Below are 23,007 nucleotides of genomic sequence, written 5' to 3' on the forward strand. Positions count from 1 at the left end.
AACGTGATGAACTGACTGTAACCCCCATTCACCATCTCTCTGGAGAAGGTAACCGACTGTAACCCCCATTCACCATCTCTCTGGAGTCATGGCGAATTCAGGAGTGAAGTTAAGCCTGAGAAGGAAGAATGGGTGGGAGGAAGGTGTTCTTAAGATTTAGCTTTTATTTCTTCTTTTCCTACTCTGATTTGATTAAATGAATTTATTGTCAATCTCCCCAAGTTGAGTTTGTTCTGCATGTGACAGTAATTGGTGAGTGATCTTTTCATGCACTTGTCTAGACCCACAAGTGTTTAATTATATTTTCCCTCCCCTGTCCAGCTGAGGTGGTAAGCCATATAGCGAGCAGCTTTTGTGGTCATCAGTTGTACAGACATGGTCAACTCACAACAACATTGTGTTTCCTGATATATTAAAAAAATGAATGGACTATTTTACAGCAATATTTTCACTTTAAAGTGTGAAAAGTTTTATTTTGTTGTTTTGGTGTGAGTTTGTTTTGGTTTGGTCATTTTTAGTTTGTCAGGAAAATTCACAGCTTGTAGATAGTTTAATAAGAAAGTCAATACCAACTGTTTAGTGAAACCTGTGCAACTGCCTATGTAGTATGTGCTCAAAAGGGGAAGTGAAGTAAAATGCAATTCTGGTATATTTGCATCCCTTTATGTGTTTGCAATTGCATTTCTACTGCATCTGTGTGGGTGAGACTACGAGGAGAAACCATTGCAGCATCTCATAAGACACCATAAGCCATGCAGTGTAGCATTACAAAACCAGCAGCACTGTGACCTGCAGACTTTGACTGGATAGATGTGTGTGATTAAAATGTTGGGAAATATAATTTCTGTTGTGTCTTGGCATGGCAGCTGGGTAAAGGCACAAAGCTGGGAGGCTCAGCTGTGCAGTCCAGCTTTCTCTGAGAGCTGCAAGTGTCTGTAACCACTGCTGAACTTGAAGGGAAACCTCTTTGGAGACTCTGGGGTGTAGGAATTTCCTAGATATGAATTGGGTAGCCACCTGAAATGGGGTGTGGAGACTTTTCTAATTGTAATCTTAGTATCCTAAATGAACCATCACTTTTGTATATGTCAGCTTTTTCAAAAATATCTGCATAGAATATATAAAAATATTTTGATTATATAACTGCATTTCATCTCTGACCAGCTTAGTGAAATCTCTCTCTCCCCCAAGTCCTACATTTTATGTAGCCATGTATTTTATTATGTTTGTGCTTGTGGCTGGGAGGCCTCAAAATATTTTTGCTTCACTGTTTATAAAACAGTACAGTACTGGTGTATATATGTAAAAAATGTAAAGAAAAGGTGGAACATAGAGTTTTTGACATCTTTTGTCATGACATTGAAGATTGGCTGCCTGGTAGTGTGAGAATGACATGCCATCACTATATCAACTGTATTCTTTCTGTTGTCTCTCTCTACTAGTGGATTTTTAGAACTGATTACAAATTTATTATCTCCATATCTCATCTGCTTAAGAGTTAGTCTCTATGATTATATTACTGCCTTGGCATCTTTGCTTATACAGATTAATTTGCAAAATAGTTTCTTGTAGGAGTTCTGCAGTGTTGAAAAAAACCAACCCAGCACCCAATATGTTATGATAAGTTCTGATTTCAGAATTGAATTTTCTATGTACTTTACTTTTAGTGTATTTTTTTCCCTAAATGTTATCTTGTTCATCTTTGCAGTTCCTCAATACTGATTAAACTGATTTTTCTTGTTTTATCCTTACTAGAAAAGGATCCCTCCCACAATTCCTCCCTTTAGAACATCAGTACTATAGAACATAATATTTTATTTGTTTCTTAGTAAGTTCTGCTTTCCTGAAGAATAAACTTTTAAAATACTGGAAGCTGAAGTGGTAATTCACAACTGGCAGGGCTCAAGACCAGGTGTTCTGTAGTATTTCATGCAGTACCATATGAGTGATGGCTTTCTCATACTGATATTTGTGGGATAAAATGCTGTAAATACTGTGAGTTTCTTAAACTTCAATTATTGTGATGATATCATGTTATGTTGTTTTCATTTTAAATATGTTTAAGATATATAGACTGATTCTGCCATCATTGACTTTAATTAAGTCATCATAACATCATTGACATCATTGGCTTACAATTAAGAATATTTTTCAGTTAATTCCTGTTTATACTAGTGTATTTAAAGTCAGAAGCAGACATTTGTACACCAAAGACTTCTATAATTTTACACCTTCTCAGCCTTTAAGTTAGGCCTTTCTAACAGTACTGCTGTATTGTATGGCCTTTGCTGTGAAGTGATAGTAGGATTTTTACAGTATGAATTTAGTACATATTTTTTTGAACATGAGATATTTGAACACATCTCAGCTAACTGCTTATGTATATTTTAAATCTGTCACTATTAGTATCTTATTGAAGATACTTATGAAAAGGGCAGGTGATTGCATCTCAGTTTTTAATTTTTTTCTACTTTTGCCTATCTAGAGACGTAAATCAGTTATGTGTCTTTTCTCAATAATAAAAATGGCATTCCAGTGTGAACCTCTTCTCCAAAGCACAGAGTCACAGTAATAGGATTTATTATTTTCATTACACTAGTGCAACTGTGTTAAAGTACTTGTACTCCAAGGTGTAATGAGTGATTTGGGATCTTAATCCAACAATACTGTTCCTCTGAGTAAAGATACTTGGATGTTTTTAATGGATTGGGGAGGGGGGGCAAAAATAGTGATGGTGATCAAAATTTTTTATATAGGTAATTCATTTCAATAAGCCCTCCTTTAGAAGGTTTCTCAGGTGTTGAATGGGTTTGTGTTTTTTTGAATTACCTCAGCAGAATAAGCAAAGAGTTTAGTGGTAAGCCTGTGATGGATGAGAGCAGGAACCCATGCTCTGCCTTAGCCAGCAGGACCAGAGCTGTGCTTGGAGAAGTCCCAGTTGCCCAGGCCACTTGTTGGCTCTCACAGGTTTTGTCTCTCTATCTGCTCTGCACAGATCAGCTCATATGTATGAACCCCAGATAATACAGTCTGTGTCCATGCTGCTGAGTAAAATATATCAGGTGACTGACAATGACTGGTTTCTCTCTTAATTGAGTGGATTACCTGGGATGCCTGCAGGCACCTAAACTGCTCTTGCATAGTTTTTGCAGCAGCAGGAGTTCTCAGCCAGTAGCCCAAATTTTGCCAAGGAGCATAGTCTCAGTGAGTAATATGGAGTAGTGCCCTGACCATGGTTTGTTTATGCATGTAGACCTAGCCTGAGAACAGGTACTGGCAATAAAGAAACTAATTTGGGCAGATGAAAAGAGATAATTAGTCCCTGGCATATTCCAGGTAAATGTTTTAGCCATTGGGTTCAAGGCTTGTTCAGGAAATCCTGCTACCTCTGCCAGTAATTTGTGCAAGGATTGAAGTACTCCACCTGTTGACTGAATTAGCAGTGATTTTTTAAAGAATTTGCATCATTCGTGGTGGTTTTTTGTTTTACTTTCTTGTTTGTATTCCATTCCTCCTGCCCCCCCCCATCTTTTCTAGTCTGGTACCCAGGAAAAAAAAAAAAAAAAAAGGATTTTCTCTTGTGGCCTTATTTGGTACTTAAGGTGCACTTTACTGGAGAAACAATGGCAAAAGTTTGCAAGTTTGCTATGGCAGTTGGTTGCAAAGTCATCCTCTCTTGAAGATATTGGCAAGTTCTTATCTCATCTGCAGAATAATTGTTTAGAATTTAATTCTAGAATAGTAGTTCTTTCTGATATATTTCAGGCAGGGTGACCCCAGCATTGAAAAGCAGAACCTGGAGCCGAGGTGTGCAGGTTTTTCTCCAGGGATGTTCTTTGGCTCTGAGCTCTGTTTCTCTGTGCATCCATTTGGAAGTAATGTTTGCAGAGGCATGACTTGTGGACAGTTTTGTGACCCGGATCCAGGAGCAAAAAAGGAGTGTTGCTAATTGCATTGTAGTCATTGCACATTCAAAATGCAGAGTGCTCTGCTGATAATAATGTATTTATTACAGTGACAGGCAATGGCACAAGTTAAAATGCAGACTACAGCAACCCTGTCTGGACCCACCATGGCCCCTGTGGTGCTACCCCTGCCAGTTACAGCTACAAATACACTGAGCCTGCCATCCTCAATTAATGGATCCATTTCAGAATCGGCTGCCAGCTGTAGCAGTCCTACTGCCAGCCTTGTGGATCCCGCGTCTTTGGTCAACTCACCAGGTAAGTTGGTCCAGATATATTTTCTTTGGTGTTCAAATTAATCTTTTTTATGACTTGTTAATTTAAAAAAAATAATAATTAAGTCTTAAAGATGATTAAAATAAAGGAGAAAACCCATGTAGAAAAATGTTTTGGCTAAATAAACTGTTTATAAAGTTTAGTTTCTTTATTGAGCTCAGATTTGGAGTGAAGTTTTGATCAATGATGTAAAAGTTCAGGAAAGAACATGTCTATTTTGTCAAATTCTCAGTGTATCTTTTATAGAGAAGTTTTAGTGGGGCAGGAAGGTCTCCAAGTTTATTTCTCTTCCCTAGAACAGAATGTCTTCTGAGTGCTTGGCAGTATTTGGTGTTTCTTTTGTGGCCTAAAAACACTGTAGTTTCTATGCTGAACTGGTTGTAAAATGCAGAAGTGTTGTCCTAACAATTTAAGCAAGAAATGACAACGTGTGTGTGTTAGGGATAAATGCAAATAAATTGCAAAAACCCCACAGAAAGTGAAATAGTCTAAAGAAAGCAGAACTAAATCCTTAAAGGGGGAGGTGTTCTATGGGAGTGTTCTGAGAGTGACTTCGGTATTGTGATAAAAGTCTAAAACTCTGGGAAGAAGCTGGCAGAAACAAGTGGGGACCTCAGGGTTTCATCTACTGTATTTGTCTCATAACTCTTATGCTACCCACTTCTTCTTCAAAGAGTGGAAAAACCGTTCTGAAAGAGTAGTCAACTCCAGGAACCAGCATACCTCTGACAGTAAACTTTGGTGGTACAGAAAATACAGAATATGCATATGCTCTCCTGCACTATCATCTTTCATAAAGACATTTTGGAAAGAAATTGTTTTGGGGCTTTTTTAATTGCATGTAATCAAAATTGTTGTTGGGAGCTACATAGTCTCATGTGATTTGTATATAAATGGTATTTCAACTTTGTATTTAGCATATATGCAAAAGTTGTGTTTTAGCCAAAGTATTTCCTTTTTTAAGCATGCTGCTTTTGCAAAGCTTTGTGAAGTTGTGAAGAGAACATTTCTCCACAAAAACTTTACAGACTCTTTATTTACAGCTCCTCTCCAAGATAACATGGCAAACCCCAAAGAGAAAACTCCAATGTGTCTGGTAAATGAGTTAGCCCGTTTCAATAGAATTCAACCCCAGTATAAGCTTCTGAATGAAAGAGGGCCTGCTCATGCCAAGGTAAGGTCACAGTTCCAGGTGATGAGCCATACCTTACATGCTGAACAGATAATATCATGGTTTGGACAAATGTGCTTGTCAAACCCAGCTACATTTCTAGTGTAAGGGCTTTCTTCCTGTTCTTTATTTTGCTGCTCTTTTTATACCACACTTTCAGAAAATATGCCTGTGTTTTGGTTACAGAAGCCCTGTAGATCATTTTGTACTTTACTTTGTCTCTCATCTTTGGATTTACATTTGCTGGTCTTTATATATACCTCATGAAGGTCTTTTCAGGGTATCACCACCCTTCCTTAATCTTTCTGGGGCATTTGCTTTTTAGGTTGCATGAATCTTTCTCTGCAGTCAGAGTGCCTCTGATAACTACCTCTGCATTTGTTTCATGGTAATGCAGGTGATGACAAATTTATGGTATTTTTTAAAGTGCTTATTGATGCAATATTTTGTCCATGAAGTTGATAGTCTATCCTTGAGGTCTTGCATTCTAGGGCACAAACCTTATTACTGTGCAACTTTACAATGTAGGGTTATACTAAACTCCTAATGTGATTATAGCATGGAATCTCCTAGTGATCTTACAGCTAATTCTGGCCACTTCATGGATGGATGTTCAACTTAATAAGTAAAAATTAGGATGCTTTCAGATGATGGGGAGTACAGAGGAATATCCTCATGGTAATTTTTGGATATAATTTTGAATTTCCTCCCTACTTAGGAGCAAACTGGGGGAGCAAAAAAAATCCTAGAAAAGTCTGAGTGAGACACTGGCATAATTAGTAGCTGCTTTGTACATAGTATTTCTGGAGTGGCCAGATCACACAAGGCAGCGGGGCCAGGGTGTAGATTAGTAGCAGTTTCAGCTCCTCATGGTCTGTCTCTGCCCTTGCCCCTTGTTCCTGTGTTGTACACTATGTTGTCAGCTAGCGCAGAACTGATGCAAATCACTGATCTTCAGCTCTGGCTGGCGATGCTGAACGTGTTACAGTGGTGGAAATGATGTCAGCAGGTGTAGGGCTGCTTTTAGCATCCTTCGTTGCAAATGGAAATTGCAGAGCTCTTCCTCTTCCTGGAGGCATTTGGCACCACAGGGTACACTGGCTGGTTGGTTTTAGGTTGCAGCATATTAAATTTGTTGGGCTTTCTGTAACTTCTCACTATTGTGTTTATTGTGTTACATTTTTTTCCATTTCTGTGAAAAAATAATTACTTTGATTGCGGTGTAGTTTTGACTGTTTATGTTTCTCAGCAGTAAGGAGATTTGAGTTATATGACATTGATATTATGCTTAAAATTTTAGTAGGATAAGAAATTGTTCACATATGGAAGGGGGCGCCCTTCTCCCAAGCAATTGGCAACGGGATAAGAGGACATAACCTCAAACTGTGCCAGGGGTGGTTCAGTTTGGACATAATGAAAAATTTTTTTGACTGAGAGGGTGGTTAAGTGTTGGAATGGACTGCCCAGGGAGGTGATGGAATAACCATCCCTGGAAGTTTTCAAGAAATGACTGGACATGATACTTAGCACTATGGTTTTTGTGGTGTGGTGGTGTTTGGTCAAAGTTTGGACTTACTAATCTTAGAGGTCTTTTCCAACTTTATTGTTTCTATGATATATTTGCTATTGTTTTTAAAGGAATTGATATCAGTGAAATTACTTAAGTTTGCTTTACCTGCACTTCTGAAATCCAAATTTTCAATTAATTTCGTAGTTTTTCAGTTTTCAATTTTCCTTGTTCTTTTAGTTGTGCTCATAGTGGTAAAAAAATATAGTTATGTGTTCTATAGACTCAGAGGATATTAAGTCTAATTTTGATCTGTGTAGTGAGATTAAAAAAAGATAAATGAATGAAGAACAAAGGTGATATTAATAAGATTATGCGGGTTTTGACCTATGAAAAGTGAAGAAAGAGGTAGAATTTATTATGACTCTCAGCAATTTAATATCATGTCTTGCTAGTGATATGATATACTTGACAGAATATGTGAAACAGGCCTAATTCTGTCCTGAGAAGCATGACCTGAAGGGATGTAGTGCTGCTGTTGCTCTTTGCCATTCAAGGAGCTTCTCATATTGCTTTGCTCCTACATGTACTCTCTCCCTGATCACTGGTGGTTTTCACAATTTTCAGATATGCTCTACAAGATATCTGTCTGTGTTGTGACCACAAATGCTAGTAAAATTTTATACTCTTTTTTTTAGTTGTCTCTGGAAAATAAGTTTAGACGATTGGGGTGAAATGGAAAACTAGAAATAGTGCAGCTGGGAGAGAAGTGGCTCTTCCTAACAGTGCAGTTAGGGTTTCTAGGAGTCTGCCCTCCAGGTGGATTCTTCATCATAAGAAAAATCAGAAAGTCTTTGTTAGCATAAATGATGTTTTGGAGTACGTAAGTCAGATTGATCATGTCTTCTGTCCTTCCATATCAGCGTCATTTCAGGACACAAATTTAAAAGGAACAGTGGCAAAAGACAGTGGATGGTGGTACAGAAAAGAGAGAAAGGGGTGTAAGGGATGTAGCACTTCAAAAACTGGGAAGGAGGAAAGAAGGTTTTACACAGAAGAAGTGAGGACTAAAGAGTTGTCAGAGCTTAGAGACTGACCTTACAAGCACAGCAGAGTGGAAACACGCACAAGTGTGGTGGCCTTTGCCTTTCTGCTCTCTGGACATCAGGTAAATTATGTTGGGTCTAAGGAATAGAAATTTCCTCAGGTGAGAAATGTCTCTCAGTCAATAGCAGAACTGTTAGCTCTGGTATTCCAGGACTTCAGTGTTCCATTGTTTGCTCCAGAGTTTGGATTTAGGAGGTGTCATTCCTTTAATAAAGGAGTAAAACTACTTATATGTGTGGGTTTTTGCAGGAGTTTTTTTGGCAGATGCATTAAGTGAGAAGGTGCTCTGACTGGCAGAAATTAACTGAGCAAGTCCTTTATTATCTGGAGTTCCTATTTATTACTCCAAGCACTAAGAGTTATAGGTAGATAAGTAGCATTATTAATAATATTTTCATTTAAATTTGGAATTTTCCTCCTCCTATAAAAATATTGTACTGATACTTTCTTGCAAAATATAAAATATATAAACTTCAGATCCAGAGCTCAAATTTCAACTTTTTCAGTACTAAGGATGTATGTTTGTAGGTAATTTATATAATTATGGGTATTTAGTTCTAATACCCATCTTAGCTTTCAGATGGGGGTAGGGTTTGACAGAGTGTAAAATTAAGAGACTATTTTTCTCTTTCTTCCATGAGGAAATTGTTGTGACTGCTGTGGCAAAAACAACATGGCAGTAGGAGCTGTGATACAGGGACTTGCATTGTGCTTCTGAAAATTACAGTAGGCCAAAACTCAAGGCTGTAATTAAGACACCAGTATGTATTTATAGCATTCAGTTTGAATACAGTGTGTGCATGTGCAGAGGGCTGAGTTGGGAGACACATACATACTTGTGTTCAAATGCTTGTTTGCAAGTACATGCTAAAAAAATGTATATGTAAATGCAGATTTAAAGGCTGCCCACCATATTAATCTCTAAAAACCTGGTCCTGAATCTAGCAAGTTTAAATAAGTATAAAGAGAGCTGTCAAAATTAAAATTTTACTTTAAATACTTCTCATACTAATATGTAGATTTTTTTTTCTTTGACTCAAGTAAGCTAGTCCGTTTTCTGAGGTAGGTGAATCTTAGTTTGCTGTGTGTATCTGACTATTAAGTCCTGCCTTTTATCTAGGGATTATGTGGCAAATATATTGAGTTTCTAGCTTTTATCCCCTTGTTCTCAGATGCTCAAATTTAAACAGAACATTTATGTATCATGCAGAAGATAGACTCTATCTGAAACCTTAAACATGCATTGAGTTTTATTAGCACAATTTGCACAGCATGGGTACTTGAAATAGCCCTCTCTCACAGAATTTGAAATACATGGTTTTTATCAGTTAGTCCATTTCTGTACTCTGGATGTTTACAGTTCCTGTCCTCATGAGATCTTACATTGAGAACTGCCGTTTCATTAAAAAAGATAAGGATTTTTTATCTTCTTAGTTTATCTTTTTGAACATGCTTGAGTTGTGACTCTGCCCTAAGAAAAGGCATTATTTTTAGGAATCTGGGTATGTGCGAAATTAATTCGCTCTGTAAACTATCTGGGCCAAATTCTCTGCTGCCTTGAGAAGTGTGTAGTGATTTATATTCATTCATAATCATTACAAAATTGATTTTTTTTTTCTCAGTAGCATGTTTAGTTTTTGTTTTCTATAAGTAAAGTGACTAAACATACTCAAATATATGAAGAAATGTGTTCATAGCTGACCTGTACATAGTCTTCCAAGAGCAGAGGATCAGTTTGAAGTTATTCTTACTTGGTTTAAATATTATTCTGTTCTTTGATAATTGACACTACCATTACACTATTTTACTTTGTGATTTGAAAGGCCAAATGTTGCTCACTGATAAGGTCTCACTGATCTCTGGAAGAATCAGATGCTTTATCTGGGAGTTGAATACAATGAAAAGAGAGCGCGGTTTCTCTTCAGCCCTGCAAGCTTTTATACAGATTGTTCTAATCCACAGTGATAATCTTGCCAGTGTTTACCTGTTCTTTGTCTTTGAAGATGTTCACAGTGCAGCTGACTCTTGGAGAACAGACATGGGAAGCTGAAGGAAGCAGTATTAAAAAGGCCCAACATGCTGCTGCTAGCAAAGCATTGAATGAAACTACCCTTCCCAAACCAACGCCCAGACCACCCAAAAACAATGTAAACAATAATCCAGGTATGACATTTTCCTCTGAGTGTTAGATCTTGTTGAAGTGTCAGCATATTATAGCACTAAATAAGTAATTTTAACAAGATACTTAAATTTGTAGTATGAAAATAAACATAGCTGTAGCATGATTGGATAATACAGAACATCTAGTAAGCTTTCATGGAAGAATTTTTAATGCACATTTCTGAAATTGTTGAACTGTAAGGGAATATATTAATTAGGTAATGCTTAGATGTGTGCTAAGTGATGATATGTGATCAACAGTAAGCAGATAGGAGAAAACCAGACTGAATTAACTAAAACACATTTCCCAAAGGATTCTTTTAGCTAACTTTCCAATGAGGTTGGAAATTTTATCCAGTCCAATCCTGTGAAATTGCATCTCTGGCATAAACAAAAGGCTGGGATTTGGCATGAGAACTTTGACAGGTAATTTCCTGCATGCTGAGTTTTCCTTCAGAGCAACCTGTGCTTTCAAAAAGCTTTCAGGTGGCTTTAGAAACTTGATTCAATAATAGAAAGAATTTATACTGGTGTCCTGCCGCCTTCGTTTTGAGCTGTTACCTGCAAGTTGCCTTCAGTGCATGCAAAACCTTCTGAGGTGCACATCTCATGCACAAGCTCAGTGATTGGTTCTGTCTTGATCAATAAAGAAAAAAAATCATAACTTCATTTCAGACTAATATAAAGGAAATCAAGTGGTGAGAATCTTCTATCATTTTTATTTTTAAACAATCCTTTCCCCCTCCTCTTTTCCCTTTTTCCTCTTCAATTTCCGTCTGCCCCTCCCCCTCCTTTAAAAATGTATTCTTCAGCCACTTTCTTAAAGTGAAGCAATTTTGCACTTTATCTTCTCTATGTTGGAAAGAGAAAAGCAGCAGTAAATTTCCTTTAGAAATTGTGTGTATTATCCTGAGCATTAGCCATGAAGGATTGTTTGAGAGTGGTGTGGTCATGTTCTCTCGCTCCTTTGGAGATCAGTACATTGCCTCTCCAGACACAGAGCACTGGTTTTGCCCTGTTGCCTTCACAGTCACTGTGACTTTGGCTGCTTAGAAAGCAGGAGGCTCAAACCTCTGTCAAAAGTGATCCTCAGCTTGGTTCTTGACATTGTAGAGTATTACTGAGTTTCTAGATTTTTTTTGGCTTTGAGCATATTCTTAGAGGGAAAATCTGATAACAAGAGGAGTAGGCTTCAAGAGAATTAATTAAAAATTAATTAAAAGCTTTATCACTTAACACTGTAATTTTTCTCCAAGAAAGGTGAATTGTATATGCACAGGTGTCTTCTCATCAAAATGACTTTCTGTATTTTTATAAAAAATTTGAATTCTTAGTAATGTCTTGCTCTGGAAATTATAAGAATTGTTGTTGATATAGGTTTTTGAGTAAGTGTTGCATAAACATTTTCATCATTTGGCATATAAAGCTTCAAGGTCAAACTGGAAAATTAATCATAGCTTTTTAAAGGGTAAATTTATTTGAATCTCTCATGAAAATATTTTCAGAATATATTAACTCCTTTTTATTGGAATGCACATTTAGCTGATTTAGGATTCTCTTGCAACAATGTAAGTGGGGATTACTGTAGCTGAATGTTTTATCTAAGAAAAAATAAAGAAAGAAGTTGGATGTAGCTTCTTTGGCATTTTTGAAACCATGCAAGTGGGCAAGTACTGGCTGCCTTCTATTTTTGCATTCTGTCACCAGTAGATGGCTGTAGTTGCATTGATTTTCAGGAGCTGTATGCTTAGTCTGTTAGATCACTCCTATGAGACCATTAGTTCTTAGACATAGTCTTAAGTTTTCAAGTCTTGCAAATAAATCATTTTTTCTAACTTGTTGTAAGATTTCTGAATGACTGCAGTAATGCCTGTTACTTCATGCTTGTTTCAATGACTTTGTTGTATTTATGGTTTTATTTAATGGTATTCAGCAGAAAGACACATTATTCTATTATCTTTATAGTTCTTTCAGAAAGTATCATAATGTATTATAAGTACTTTGTAGAGATGAATAACCAGCTTGTTTATTACACTGACTTTCTCATTCATATGTGAAGGTTAATCCACTGAAAATGCATAGAGAATGCAGTGAGAGAGATTTTTAAATGTTCTTTCTCATTGCTTGTGATTAAGCTGGCATCTATATTCCCATTTTTTAAAGAATCTGAAATGTCTTTTCAGTTGCATCTTTTTAATTTAAGCGTAAAAAAATATCGTGTATGTCTCCCTTTGCAGCTCAGTCCTGCTTGTGTGTTTTTCACTATTTCTGGTTTGAGCACCTTACTTACGCTGGTTTTTTTTGCAGGCAGTATAACACCAACTGTGGAGCTGAATGGTCTGGCGATGAAAAGAGGAGAGCCTGCCATCTACAGGCCATTAGATCCAAAGCCAATTCCCAATTACAGAGCAAATTATAATTTCCGGGGCATGTACAATCAGAGGTTTGTACTTTTTCTGTTATTTTATTTTTTTTTATTGTTATGTCCTAAATCTTCATTAAATTTCTAGGTTATTTCAGAATAAAAGAAAACTAAAAATTTTGTTAAGGAGAGTCTGCAGCCTTATTTAGAAACATGCATCATTACCTCCTAAAAGAGACAAGCGCCCTAAGCTCATCACAAAGGATAAAGATGTGTAAAACTGCTTTTATTTTTTTTTAAATGCATTAAAAAGCACATTACACAGCCATAGTAGTGAGGAGGAAGAGCATTGACTTCAGAGAGAGGTTTTGCTTTTCTTTGCTGCCGTGTCGTGTGATTAGAATCTGTGGCATCAAAAATGAAGCAAACTTTTCTCAGAAATTGAATACAAAATTGGAAGGGCTGCATTTTGATAACTGGCTTGAAACCATTCTCAGGTTTCTGTTTTTTTAACCATTCTTCTTGGTCAACTATCTCAGTTCCTTAATCCTCAATGTTTAGTTAGAAAAAATCCTTTATTTCACAGTTTAGAAACCTGTATTCAGAACTATGCCAATTTGTAATCTGAAAAACTTCTTTCTCTGAGATAGGTTTTTTCCCCATTTTTCCATATTTGTCCCCAGAGTATCTGTATTAGGTCAGGTCTTTTGAAGCTCCAAAAGTGAGACAAAATACTATCTGTAATACGAGAAAAGACCAAACCAAAACAGGTCAGAAAGTTCTAATCATGTTTTATTAGTGAAAAACGTTACCTTTTTAATAAAGCTTGACTTGATGGATTTCATGTTCATTTTTATGCATTTCATAATTGTCAAATGGATTGAGTGTATGAACTCTGAAGGAGTGTTTTGGTTCAAAATTACTCTTTATTAGAAATTGAATTTATTGCAATGTTGAAAAATTAAGGAGTTTAAAAAAACCCAAAAACATAATTTCAGAATTGTCTAAGGAAAATATTTCAATCTATTTAATTCTATGTTTTCCCATACTTTTAAACCAAATGATAATTTGGTAAGTGTAGGGTTTTAACACTTCATTCTGTGTTGGACTTTTTGTTGTGTTTTAAAATTTGCTAGGCTGGTGGTTGTGTTGTTTTATAACAACAATACCTAGAATTATAGAAGACAAAAAAAACCCCAAATAACCTGGAAGAAACCCTTTAATTACTCTATGGAACAGTGCCTGGTTTTTGTATCACTTGTCTTATATTTCTAGTCACTGCTGACCTGTGTCCCTGCTTACATCCATCATGGTTTAAAAAGCTAATTATGGTGCTTGAAATGAGTTTAGTTAATATTTAGAAATCCTTCATTTATTTGAATTGCCTTTATAGTGAGATTAGTTTGACTAGCAGGTATAACACTATACTGGAAAAAATGAAAGCTAGTTAAAGGCATAAAATCTGGAATTCTGGAATCTGAACTTAATTATGGAAAGGTATTGGTGGAAATAGAATGTCAAAACACTCAGCGCTTGCTAAGCTTGCTAGTCTTAATATTTCTTTTCTTAGAAAATGATTAGTGTGTCTAACTCAATTTATAAGTTTGCTTCTTTGGAAACTTTCTTTCATGAGAGACATGTTTCAGTGTTAGGGTAAAATGATACATGAAGGTTATTTTTCTGGGCACCTTAGGTCACTTGATTTTTCTGATCATAAAACAAACAGGCTTGGTGAGACAGAAGGCCACAATCTGTGCTTGCTTTTTCATTGTGCTTATTTGAGTGAAGTTACCCATGCAGAATAGCTAATAATACTGTGGTTAGTAAATTGGATAATAACTAACAATAACTAGTAATATTTACCAAGTAGTAAATAACTGAGAATAACTGTCTATCTGCATGAACACATACCTGCTGTGCACACGCCATGTATACACATTAATGCCAGAATAAAGAGGAAGCAGAAAAATTATCTGTATAGTACTGTTGATGGACTACTTTGTTAGAAATAATTGTTCATTGCCTTGTTTTGCATAGGGAGATGCTTGCCCTTTATGATCACAGTAAGAAAGGCACTTAGACTTTGTAAGGCATCATTTAAATGCTGTTTATTAGACCTGCTGGTTTAAAAAGCAAATATTATAGATAATCTTCCATACCTTCAGTTACCTTGGGTCCTGAGTGGTGTGGCATTGACCAGGACTGTTCCCCATGGGCACCACAGCATGCAGAGATTATCTCAGCCTCAGCAGAGATTAACCCCTCTTGGTCATTCACACTCTTACAGGATTTGCTTACAAGGAGACAACCCTGTCGGGAATAGTCAGGACTGATGGTTGTGTGAAAACTTTGTGCTGTGCTGTCAGAAAAAGGCAGGGCCACGCAGGTGGTGCCAAGGGGGAACTGCCCAGGGGCCCATGTCTTGCCACAAGTCTGTTCTGTAGCCAGGGGATTTGAGCAGCACAGCCCCCTCCTGTGAGCCCTGCTGGGCACAGGCCCTGCAGCTCAGCACAGCCTGGCTGTAATGTGGGGCACTGGCTGTGATGGGCACAATCCTGCACCTCTTCCAGTCAGCATTGCTTGGCACCTGGAGACACAGTCTGGGTCATTTACAGTAGCCAGTGAAGTCTGAAATATGAAGCATATGATGCAGCACTGTATTATGTTCCTGTGGTATAATATGTTACATTTATTTTCTTCTACTGCCACATTGTATTTAGCATTCATTTGCTGATTTTGGGAATTGGGTAGTGGAATAGAAGTACTGTTGAAGTACCCAAGTAAATGTGGACTATATAGACAGTTAAAAACAAGATTTGCGAATTAATGTAGATAATACACTGCATGAAGTTTTTTTTCATTAGATTCTGACTGTAGATTATTTTCTGTTATTAAAAAAGATACAAAATATGTTAAATAAATTGGAAGCATTGTCTTTTACAGTGTGTCTGCATTCCCTTTACTGATCTCTGTTTAAAGAAATGTGCTTTTCAAATAGGTGAAGATACAGACGAAGATTAGGCGATTGCATTAGGGAAACTCTGATACTGGCAAGACTAATGTCTTGAGGAAAAAATAGATTGTTAAGTTCATTCCAGGGCACATCTGTGTAGCAGTAAAGTCTAGTGTTTCAAGTGGTACAAAAGGTCTTTTTCAGTATCTCATGGAAACGTGATCCGAGAGTTGCAATTCGTATGCAAAGTTGACGGCTAGATTCCCTGTCAGGCTAAGATGATTTATGTCAAAGTGGCAGTGATTCCTCCTCCTTCATTTGTCCCTAGCCTTTGTGTCCCTGAATATTTCCTGCCTCTAGCACTGGAAGTTGAGCTGCTCAGAAATTAATTAATTTTTGGGGGGAGAGGAAAGCAGTAGTTACTCCTCGACTTACAACTGTACTTAGACATCTTCTTTTCTAGTCACACAGGAACTTGTGCCTTCACCAGAGAGGGGCAGGGTGTATTTGGAATGTAAGGGCAACTTAGGTTGATTTAAGTGTGTGAAGGACTACTCTCTCACATGCCATAGGGCATATTTATATGGGCAGTATGTTGCACAGAAGATGTTGAAGCAGGTTTGTAAGGGTCCAACATCCATTTGCAAGGTCTGCAGCTGGGGGCATATTTATACGGGCAGTATGTTGCACAGATGTTGAAGCAGGTTTGTAAGGGTCCAACATCCATTTGCAAGGTCTGCAGCTGATGGTGTAAATTTATAGTGATGGTCATAGCTACTTTCATAGACAAAAGGACAGCAAACAAGTGAGAGAAAAAAGGGAAAGGGGCAAGTTTTACTAGCAGTCAGCATGGAAGGCAAGTGATGAGATGTCCCAAATGAGCGTCCTTCCACAGGTGTTCTCTTCAATGCAACAAATGTTCTCAGTAGCACTTTCCCATTGTAATTCTGTAGTTTTTATCAGGACATGCTCTAGTTACCTGTTGCTTGCGGTGCTGATAGTGCTGCACCAGGGTGGGTGTTGGATACTGGCTGTTTATAGAGCTTTGTGTATGCAAAACTCAGCATGGCAGAAAGCAAGACATTTAAGGCAGTGTGTAACACTGTAGTAAGGTCTTAGCCTTGTAAGTCTCTTCCTGTGCTAAGTTAGGAGGTGCAAGGCAAGTCAGCACCCCTCTTAGAGTAGCTAAGTAGATAAAACACAGTCCAGCTTGGAACTGGATTAGGTATGAATGTTTTCATGCTGACTCTTCACTCAAGACAGTGAATGCAATTACTGGCTAACTTGTTAACAGCATTGGGTCATTGCCATTATACTGCATATTGTGACAGGCTGATGAAGTCTGTGTGAGGCTGGGCTGAATCGTGTGAAGTTGCCAGCTTAGGTCCCTGGTAACTTGGGTATCTGTATACTACAGTTCATTTATTTCACAGTGTAGATAACAATCTGGAGTCTTCTCTGGATTTTCCTTATTGAAATAAAATCCTTGCAAGTTTGGTAAAAGAAAGTTTGATGGCCTCTGATAAGACAGAGCTTTAAAAAAAGTTGTCAACCCTAAATCCAGCCATGTTTGATGACTTCTTGCTTAACAAAGGTTTCTGTATTCCTAACAGAGATTGTAATAGAGGAAAACACTCTTTTGGCACTCAAAATTTACCAGTTATATACAACCAGTTTAAAAGCTCACAGGTTGGAATTTCAGGCAATTTTGCAACAAAAGCACTCAGTTCCAGTTCAAGAGAGACCTTCCACTTCAAACACTGTATGTTACAGAAAAGCTAAAAATGGTGAAGATTTCATTTTTTATGGCTTCTTTAAGAGTTTTCCAGGCTGACTCTGGGGAAGGAGGTGCTGATGCTTTCAGGGCTGGGCTGCTAACTGATGTTGCTTGCGTGTTTGTCAGCACAGCATTTGGCATGAGTCAGGAGAACTGGCATGCTGCTCAGCACAGCCCAAGCCTTGAGACAGCGGGTCAGGTTTGAAAACTATTGGCAGAGCTGAGGACAAAACATGTGCTTACTTTCATATCTGTAGCCAGTGCTAGAACCCATACTCCCTCGCATCTTTGGCTTAAATGCAATTGGCTTAAACCGTGTAAAAAAAGAATTAAAACCATGGCTGTTTAAATTAGAGCAGTTAAACAATAAAATAAGGTATTAATTCTGGCTAGAGGGTTGTCCAACTTGCCTTGTCCATTGAATGCTGGTTTGTTTTATTTTTTTCTTCAGTTAGAATTGAAGAGAGTGATGAAGTTTAATTGTCCTGCAGTACTTTCAATTATAGAATGTCTGTAAGTGACAGAAGAAATGATATCTTACAGACTTACCTAAACTAAGAGTTTTCAGCCAAGAAATATAACCACTAGAAACTGAACAGCAGCTTTTGATGTTTTAGTTTGAAAAGTAGTGTCAAAGAGATCATAAAACCCAACCCTTGTGTTTTGGGAGAATTCAGAAGTTGTTTTCTTAATATATGAAATTCCTTAATATGTGTCTTACCACAATCTAGAGAGCTTGAAAAATCTATATATAAAAAAAGAGGTTTCAAAATTAAAAACACTTGTGAAATATAGGAACAAAGGGAATACAAAACAATGACAGGCTAAAGAACGGAAATAAAGTAATTAAAGCAGTTTCTTGCTTGGTTATAAGGAATTTGGATGGTGTGATAGCTCTGCAAGCATGTCACGCAAAGTGATGGTGTCCCTAGGATAAACTACAGCTTCTGTGCACTTGGACAGTTTCTGCTGCACTGAGCCTTCATCTTGGTCTTGTGTAGGATTGCTTCTTCCTGCATATTTGTTGTGTACTACAGACTAAGGAGAAGACTATCCCCTTTCTCCTCAGAGCATGGGGCAGTGCACAAACCATTCACCTTTTTCTCTTTTTTCATAGCTCTGCCATTCTGAATACATTTTTCTTTCATGTTAACTAATGCTTTTTTACAGTGTCATTTGCAAAAACAACTCTGAAAAATAAGGCAGCAGCATATTCTTGCCTCTTGTAGAGCCAGCTATGCTGCCTGGTCACAAAGCACAGGCTGTCACCCTACCTGGGCATGTAGTTCCTGCCTGCCAGGTAGCCTGCTGCCCTGCTGAGTGCTCAGTTGCTGCATGGAACTGTAGAGTTCTCTGCTCCTGTAGTGATGTATATCACTACAGGATATGTATATAGTGTGGACCAGTGCCTAAATACTGAACAAGCACTTTAAAAATGAGGGATAATAAAAGAAAGCTTGAGGGCTGGTCTTTGGCCAACTACATCTGCAGCTGCTAGCTTCATAGTGGACTAACATGTTATCCAATCTAATGATCAAAGAGAGAGTAGATTGTGTGATTATTGGATAAATTACTAAAATTGTCAAAGCATATTAATAAAAGATTGTATGGTGAAAGAATGGAATGAAATGAAGAGTTTGTTTCTTTTATGAATGCTGACCTAAAGATTTAATATGTGCATCAAAGGGAAAAGATTTGAGGGAAGTGTTACTTGACATGAGTGCTTAGTAATGCAGTCTAAATCCTCACCCAACTTCATTTGTTTCACAAAAGTTACATAGTCCTATGAGGGGGAAAAAAGGAAAATCTAGCCAGAAGAACAGCTGTAGAAGACAAATTTGAAGTGTGTGGGTTGCAAAAAAAATCTATTGTAGATAGAAAAAATCTATTGATATTACCATCTCCAAAACTACACCTACAGTTATACAACCCACTTATCTAATTTACAGAAAGAGAATGAAGTCTGAAATTTTCATGATCTTTAGATGTTCTCCTGTGCTACTTGAGCACCCTGTTTAGCTTCTAGCAAAAGACAGCTCTCTGCATGGAGAGCCTCATCTGTTTGAGGCACAAATATTCCAGTATTCTGCATAATACAAATATTCTGCATAATACAAAATGCAGTTGGATCTGAAAGGCTTAGATCTCTTATTGATTAGATCGGCCAGCAGCCTGGAATATGTAAAATTCAGATTAGTCCAGGCAGTCTTTTTGTTACTCTAGGCACATGATTAGCCTAGTGTCTGTTGCTGAATTCCCATTATTGAGATTTTATGTTGGGGCTTGCTGCAAGAGAAGAGGATTTTGTGCACAGCTGTGTGTGAAGCAGATTTTTTTCCCAAGCAAATATGCTGTGGCAGATGTGGGACACCAAGTTGCCTAAACATAGGTCTCTAGTGCCGCTTGAGACATCGTAGGGTGTGTGAGACATCCACATGGTACCAATGGATTTAGCAGAAGACCTAGAGGAGGCCTTTACTAGAGTGGCAGCGGAAGGTCAGGCAGAAGGTCAGGAAGGTCAGATACCCTAGAGCATTTCAAATGGCCCTGTGTAGCTAAGTTTAGACAATTGACAGAATCCCTAAAAGTGATGTTCAGTCATCCTAGCATTTCATATAATCCACTAGGACTCCAGCTATTTGTGAGAAACTTGTCTGTTTCATGGGTCCGTCCTGTGTCACATCATGTGGATGTTTCAGGTACATGACTGCATCTCAAGTTGTACTGTGTGCTTGTGTGCAGGCAACTAGGTGCAGTTCTTTAGGGTGGTGGTAGGATTTAGATCCAAGCTCAGATGCCTTTCAAATAGTCTCTGCCTGTGCTTTAGAAAATCTAAGTCTCCCCTTATAACCAGTGGAAGGATTACTCAGAACAATTCCTAGTCCAGAATGCTGTTTGTCATGCCTTAAGCCAGGTTGTCTATGTTTTGTATGGATCTCTCCAGAGCTTCACTTTTATAGCAACTTAGTTTCTATACATTAACTAAATACTTAAATTTAGGCATCTGAATCTGGGGCTGAATCCTGCTCTGAGAAATAATCCTAAGAATGTTGATTTGCAATAATTTTATGAGTGCTATAGTGGGAGTAATTTGACTGTCGCAGTGGAAGGACTGAAAAAAGACAAAAATCTCTCCCCAGAGAGAAGTGGGAGAGAAAAGTATTAAAAGAACAAACTCTTTAGGGACATATCTGGGTAACAGCAGTTTTGAGGAGATGCAGGCATGCAAGTACCGAAATGCTTTTGATTGAATAAAGTACTGTTTTCCTGCAAGAAGCTGTTTGGCTGTGGAGACCAGTGCCCTTGCTCCCCATGTGAAGTGAGCCCTCAATTCTGGAGCTTGTTGTGTTGAACTGATCACAGCAAACAAATCTCTTGCTTTGTGGGGGAGCAGTGTGGGGTGCCATGGTGATTTTTACTTTTTTACGGTTGTCAGCTTCAGACCTTAGCCATAGGGTACAACATTCTTCCCCCCAAAAACCCAGAGTCAGAAGTGCTTTGCCTGCATTTCCAGTCAATGTTGCAAAATTCTGTCCTTAAAATTTGTTTTTTAAGGATTGAGAGGTGTGATGATAAAAATGTTTACTGAGTGACTTTGCAAAAACTCCTTTCTGCATTCCCCACACTCCTCCCAGTAGTTTGGGGAAAAAACCTTGGAAGAAATAGTAAAGGCTACTAGGAAATAGAAATTAAAAGTTTGTTTAAAATAGGTTATATCTCCTTAAATATGCTATTATTTCATTCTGAACAACAGATATAAATTTCAAAGAATTAAAACTGAGAGAAATAAAGAATAGTCCAAAGAATAATGCAAGTGATTGTTCTGATTTAATTATTCAGTAGGAAATAGCTGATTTAGACCATTAGATGGCAGCATGAATTTGTGCAAGAATTTCTCAGCAGAAGCATTCTCAAAAAAGTTGCCTTTTTCTATTCTGAAGCTTTTCATGACTTTAAAATGTCACAATTCCAGCACAAATCAATTAAAACCAGGTTTTCTGCAAGGCTTTGTCTCACCATTTTCTTCAAGTTTTCATCTTCTATAAGAATTGAGGCTCTAATGCAGTAGCTTCAATGGCAGTTTTCCTTTTTTATGTAAATCTAGTGCGAGTAAAGGATGCCAGTTTGCCAGCAGTGACAATTAAGTGTTTGGTTTATCTGCACAAAGCATGAATTCTGCATTTCATCACATTAATTCATTCCTCAGGCCTGACCTAAAGACATTTCCTTAAAGATAAGTTTACAATTTGGCCACTAAACCTGCAATCTATTTGTATTAAAGGAGCTTTCCGATGGTTTGAACATCTATTTGCTTGTAAGGGACTGAGATTGCCAGCTGATACTTAATTCAGTTGTGTACATTACCAGCTGAGATAGGATTCAGATCATATCTTAAAGTGAAGTCTTGTACATCACCCTTTTATTTCGCCTGCTATTGGCATTATGGTGTACTAATCCAGTCACAGACTTTCAAATTAATTCTTTGTGTTCATCTTCTGCATGCTACATTTCACTTCCCCTGGCCTGTTTGTTCCCACTAGTTGCCTGCCTCCCACACAGACATATTGTTACAAGAAAAGTGTTGAGTACAGCTGTGCTAAGATTTTTCTTTGCTAGTATCTGTTTCTAGGAAAGGAAAAGGGAGAAAGTCAGTCCATTTCCTGTTGGTTTAAAACAGCAGAACATCTGTTTGTCTTAAGATAGTTTTCCCAAAAGAACAGTGGCAAGGGAGCTTGCAGGTGATGAGCTTTGCCATTGCCAGTAGCTATCAGTTTAGACAATAGTGATTATATGGTTGGCTTAAAACAGAATAAGATTCCTTAAGTGGCAGAGGATATTTATTCCTGCAGTAAAATTTTTGACAGCTAATGTTTAATTTCTACAGTGTTTTAAATCTTAAATATACGTAGAGTGTCTGGGATCAGAAAACCCAGATTCTGCTATGGAATCTACAGTTTCCACTAGATTCTGTCCAAGATTGATTTTTCTGCAGTCCCCTCTCCCTGTTATCATGAATTTGCACAATGCACACAAAATGGTGTTGGGTGACGTGTCCTGGCACAGTGTGCATATAATCCTTCCGACAAATGCATCCTGTCACTACCATCCACTGCATTAATGGGTACATTTAACCTCCAAGGGATCAATAATATATATACTCTTAAGTGTATTTACAGTATTACACTGACAGCTGTTAAAATAATGTTATGTAGGCTAAAAATCAAGTTGACAGAATAGAGAGCAAGGTTTGAGGTTAGTGTTCCAAGTACAGTGTCTCTTCATTCTCCAAATAAAATGCATTTACCTGCTCTCATTAAAATCTTTTTAGCCTTAATTGTAGACCATCTAGATGCTTCATCGCTCTTTGTGCCTAAGATGTGATGCATCAGGCATGACATTTTACAGTATTGCAGAATTCTAAACAGTCTGCTCAAGGTGAAGTAGTTTTGTCAGTGACCTCTTGGCCCTATTTGTAGAGGAGCTCCTAATCCCTAATGCTTCAATCTTTTCTTAATTAGTATTTTTATTCATTTTCTTTCAGGATATAGTGACCTTCCCAGACCACTTGTTTTTTTTGCTCTATTTTTTCTATCTTTTTCTTGCTCTCTTGTTAAGAGGACTGCCCTTGCCTTCTTGTGGTCCTTGGTTTGTTTTGACTAATTCTCCTGAAGCTTCTTCAGTGGACAGTGTTCTTTACTTTGGGTCTTTAACTTCCTCAGATTTTTCTC

The 23,007-nt window shown here is 37.6% G+C and overlaps 1 protein-coding gene across 3 annotated transcripts in view; it reads left to right on the forward strand.

The window, feature by feature from the left end:
- STAU2 (staufen double-stranded RNA binding protein 2) overlaps positions 1-23,007 on the forward strand; it is a 169,815-nt gene that overhangs the window by 13,875 nt on the left and 132,933 nt on the right. For 2 of the 3 annotated variants that reach the window (XM_041464546.1, XM_041464547.1), the window contains exons 2-5: positions 4,016-4,223; positions 5,285-5,415; positions 10,030-10,189; positions 12,494-12,629. In XM_041464546.1, coding sequence (XP_041320480.1) covers positions 4,025-4,223; positions 5,285-5,415; positions 10,030-10,189; positions 12,494-12,629 — 626 coding nt within the window. In that variant the 5' untranslated portion in view covers positions 4,016-4,024. Of the gene's footprint in view, positions 1-4,015; positions 4,224-5,284; positions 5,416-10,029; positions 10,190-12,493; positions 12,630-23,007 lie in introns of those variants that run through there. The other variant, XM_041464548.1, reaches the window with a different exon arrangement.

The sequence above is a fragment of the Pyrgilauda ruficollis genome, unplaced genomic scaffold, assembly GCF_017590135.1.
Source record: "Pyrgilauda ruficollis isolate IOZ18807 unplaced genomic scaffold, ASM1759013v1 scaffold18, whole genome shotgun sequence".
NCBI classification, from domain to species: Eukaryota; Metazoa; Chordata; class Aves; order Passeriformes; family Passeridae; genus Pyrgilauda; species Pyrgilauda ruficollis.